Here is a 4424-nt window from a genome sequence, read left to right on the forward strand (position 1 = left end):
AAACGGAAAATGGCTTAACACCGTTAAAGTGCTGACGTGGCACAGGGGTAAGGTTGGATATTCGAATTTTTTTTCCCTCTCTCTCCTTCTTCTTCTTCTTCTTCCTTCTTCTTCTTCTTCCTTCTTCTTCCTTCTTCTTCTTCTTCTTCTTCTCTCTTCTTCTTCCTTCTTCTTCTTCCTCCTTCTTCTTCCTTCTTTCTTCTTCCTTTTTCTTTTTTTTTCCTCTATTCTTTTTTTTTTAATTTCGGACACTCTGAAATTTTTCAGAAATCTGGAAAATTTTCAGATTTCTGGAAAATTTCCAGATTTCCGGAAACTTAAAAAAAAGAAAAAAAAAGAAGGAAGAAGAAGAAGAAGAAGAAGAAGAAGAAGAAGAAGATAAAAAAATAAAAAAAAATTCGAATTTCCAACCTTACCCTTGTGCCACGTCAGCACTTTAACGGTGTTAAGCCATTTTCCGTTTTTCGGGTAACGGCGCAAACCACAGTCCTTTTTTTTGTATTAACAAACCACAAGGGTTTTTTTTTGGAATAACATGAAATCACAGGGGTTTTTTTTGGAATAACATAAAATCACAGGGGTTTTTTTTAGAATTTACCCTTTAATTATCTATTGAATGCTTTGCTTGATAACTAATGATTATTAAATGCATGTAAACTGAATTGTATGCGCGTGTGGTTGAACTGTGTATTTAATTACCTATCTTATTGAGTCGGCAGCTCAGCCCTTGCCACCACCACTTTTCAGGTATAAAAGACTAGCGATGCTCGTATGGATCGACCAGTATGTAAAGTCGTCATTATTAGGTTTATATTATTAATAGTATAGTTTGTCTACACTTTTGGTCAATTTTAAACGTTTGGTTTTATTTATTTGAACTTATTCGAGTGCAATTATAAAGGTAATGGAACTGCGTTTTTGAGTTTTATTAGTATATTAAATGAAATTTACTATTGGTCTCGAAATTGACGGTTTTTAAAAAGGGGTGTTACATTTATACTTTGGTAAGTGAAACAGTGAGTTTCAATCTTATAAACTGCATCATTTCCATGTTTAAAACAAATAAAATAAAAGAAAATACTACAACTCTTCTTCAACTTATAACACCTTAATATTTTAATCTAATTGCAGATAGCCGCCAGATGAGATAGAGGGGGGTTTCGATTTTTTTCCAACCAAACTTCGGCGGTTAATCGGGGCTCCAGCTCCGACTAGCCCCCTTTGGTTCCGCCACTGATTCTGCTAATTATAACATGACAACCATATAATTACCACATGACCCCTAAAAAATATTTTTTTAATGTCACGCAACAGTTTCAAGCAATTCATTAAGTAAATAATAAATATTTTTTTTATATAATCTAACTATCATATCATACCTAAAATTTTTAATATAATTGTCATGTTATAATTCAGATATTTTTTATGTTAGAAATTGGTGAAATAAAAATAAAAGTGGAATGATTTTATTAAAATAAAATAAAGTTTAATAACTTTTTAAAACTTCAATCTTAATGGATGTAATTAACCTATAAATTGAGAGTTGAATTGGCGATTCTATCCAAAATTTACTTTTATTTAATAGAACATTTGTAAATTCATCCTAAATTTTAAAGTTTAGAATATCTTCAAAATGAATAGAAAACTTGTTTCAATTTTATGTTTTTTTGATAGTTTTTGTGATAATTTGGTTTGAGAGTTAAATTTGCTACATATATTAGGACCAAGTTTAAAATCACTAATCAACTTGATATTTTTAATCACTCAATCTGATTTTAATTAGTAAAATACATTTATTCATGATTTGATATTTTTAATTGGTAGGAAAAAATTACACATTATCATATTTTTTGGATAAATTTCAAATAAAACCCTTGTGGTTTCACTAATTTTCAGATAAAAGACTGTGATTTACTTTTTTTCAAAACGAGGATTGATGTTTCACACTTTTAATAAAACAATGACTTTTTAGATTAATACTATTAAAACCATCTTTAACGATCTGAAAATGAAAATTTTCTAGAATTAAAGTTGCTCAATGTCATATTTGCTATGTAACTACATTTTCGATTTTCGAAAATCATCTTTTTTAGAACTTTCTCTCTCTAAATATTAACTTTCTCTCTCTTTACCAAACATTATCTAAATAATCTTAAAGTAAAAAAGTTGAAGAATTAAAGTTGATTAGAATATTCATAGTTTTTAAAATGTCATTTTTGAAATTGTCAAGAGTGATTTTAGTAGTATCAATCGAAAAATTACCTTATTATGCTAAAATTGAAAACCTCAGTCCTTACTTTGAAGAAAAGTAAATCACAATCATTTATCTAAAAATTAGTGAAACCACAGGAGTTTTATTTGAAATTTACCATATTTTTTAATTATTAAGATTAATAGATAGAAATTATAGTAGAATTTTTCCCATATTTCGAGAGTGTTTGTTTCAGCTTTTTAGAAGAACCCGCATGAAATATAGCGTTTGGTTAGGTTTATATAACCGCAACGTTTAACATTTTCTCTAGAAACTGCAGCGTTTTGGAGCATTTCATGAAAAACTCCTATTTGGAGCTTTTCATAAACAACTGTTTATAGTTATTTGTTATTGACAAAATTATCCTTCTTATTTCCACAAAATATGCTTATTCTTTAACATTATTTATATTTCTACAATATAATTACCGGAAGAACAAGGTTTTATTGCGTTCAATCAATTTTTTATTTTATATATAGATTGTTTTTATTAATTTGTGTACCATTTTTTTATTTTATAATAGGATAAGGTGCAAAAATACCCCTAATATTTATAGTCAGGAGCAATTTTACCTTTAACGTCTAAAATTGTGCAATTATACCCCTAATATTGACAAACAAAAACAATATTACCCCTAACAATTGCATCATTTTAGATGTTAAGAGTAAAATTATGTAAACGTAATGAGCATTTTTTCACATTTGTCCTTTTATAATTTCATCGTTGATTAATTTAAAACATGTTTATTTTAGACATTTTAAATCCGAACAACAACAGTTCAATATAATTTTACCAAACACTAGTAATTAAACAGCTAACATCAACAGCTAACAACTTATTGCAACTGCAAACAGCTAACAGCAACCGCAACAGCTGAAGGCTCTCATTGCATTCCGGAAAAAAAAAAGTCTTTCAAAATAAGAAATAGTAACTCAGCTTTGGACGAATCCATCAATTCCGCACCATGACAACCTTCACTAAAATGGGCTACAGTCATCACACCCTTATCTTCCAACATTTTAGCAAATTCCATATGTCGATCAATCAATGGATCCCCATAACAACCCAACACAAGTATCCGCAAACCCGCTTCCCGAATAAATTGGCACGAGTTTGTACTTGAACCCATCGGATTACAGTACTCATGATCCCTATCCGACCCGACCGGCAAAGAAAATTCCCACAAAAAATCATTCCCATCTAGCGGAAAACTACACTCGTTACCCATTTTCAGCTCCGACCCAGTTCTTTCCAACCCGCCAAAGTACGGATGATGAAGTACTAATCCTTGAATCTTCAATGGCTCCAACTCCCGACCCGATCTACACACTCGGAGCCCCGTATGATACGCAATGTTTCCACCAGCACTAGTGCCCATAAGAAAACATCTGGATACATCAGTAAATTGAGTCAACCAATCCTCTTGAGAAGACTTGATAAATTCCAGTGCCTCAAAAGCGTCGTCGTATGCAGCCGGAAGGCGGTGTTCAGGCGCACAACGATACTCAACGGAGACTATAACAGCATCAATCCGTTGAGACATGATGATGCAGAAGTCATGGTTAATGGTTGAATCTGCAGTGGTGAAAATAAAGCCGCCGCCGTGATAATAGACTAAGAGAGGGAGGCGGTTGGATGAAGAATCAAGTATGTGGCGAGGAAGATAAATTCTGAGCCATGTTTTGTTAACAGAGTTAATTTGGATGTCTTTAGTTAGGACATGAGAGGAAGATGAATTTGGAGGTACAGTAGGAAGTTGAAGAAGACGAGTGTAGCTTCCATCTGGATTTGAAACGATCAATTTTCTGAGATCAGGAAAAGAAGAATTAATGGGAATTGTTTGGTTTTCTGCCATAGATATTGGAAATTAAGAAACTAGTTCTGTTTTATGGGTTTGTTGATGAAGCCACACTTTATACACTTTAGGCTTAATTCAATCTGTTACTGCACAAAAATTTGATTGACTATTGAATATACTCAGTGGTCTGTTTGGTTCAGCTGTTAGTTAATAACTGTTGCGGTTGTTGTTAACTGTTTGCAGTTGCAATAATCTGTTAGCTGTTCGTTATTAGCTGTTTAATTACTAGTGTTTGGTAAAATTATATTGAGCTGTTTCTGTTCAGATTTAAAATGTCTAAAATGAACATGTTTTAAATTAATCAACGATAAAATT

General features: G+C 31.6%; 1 protein-coding gene across 1 annotated transcript; it reads right to left on the reverse strand.

Annotated features, from left to right (window-relative positions):
- Positions 1-2973: 2973 nt before the first annotated feature.
- LOC136225102 (carboxylesterase 1-like) lies at positions 2974-4198 on the reverse strand. Its single transcript, XM_066013410.1, has one exon. The coding sequence runs from the start codon at positions 4104-4106 to the stop codon at positions 3135-3137; it is 972 nt and encodes a 323-aa protein (XP_065869482.1). The 5' UTR covers positions 4107-4198; the 3' UTR covers positions 2974-3134.
- Between the last annotated feature and the right edge of the window lie 226 nt (positions 4199-4424).

This window comes from Euphorbia lathyris, chromosome 1, assembly GCF_963576675.1.
Source record: "Euphorbia lathyris chromosome 1, ddEupLath1.1, whole genome shotgun sequence".
Lineage (NCBI taxonomy): Eukaryota > Viridiplantae > Streptophyta > Magnoliopsida > Malpighiales > Euphorbiaceae > Euphorbia > Euphorbia lathyris.

Excerpts from the sequence above, each read along its gene's own strand:
- LOC136225102 (XM_066013410.1), bottom strand. The coding sequence starts at position 4,106 with ATGGCAGAAAACCAAACAATTCCCATTAATTCTTCTTTTCCTGATCTC.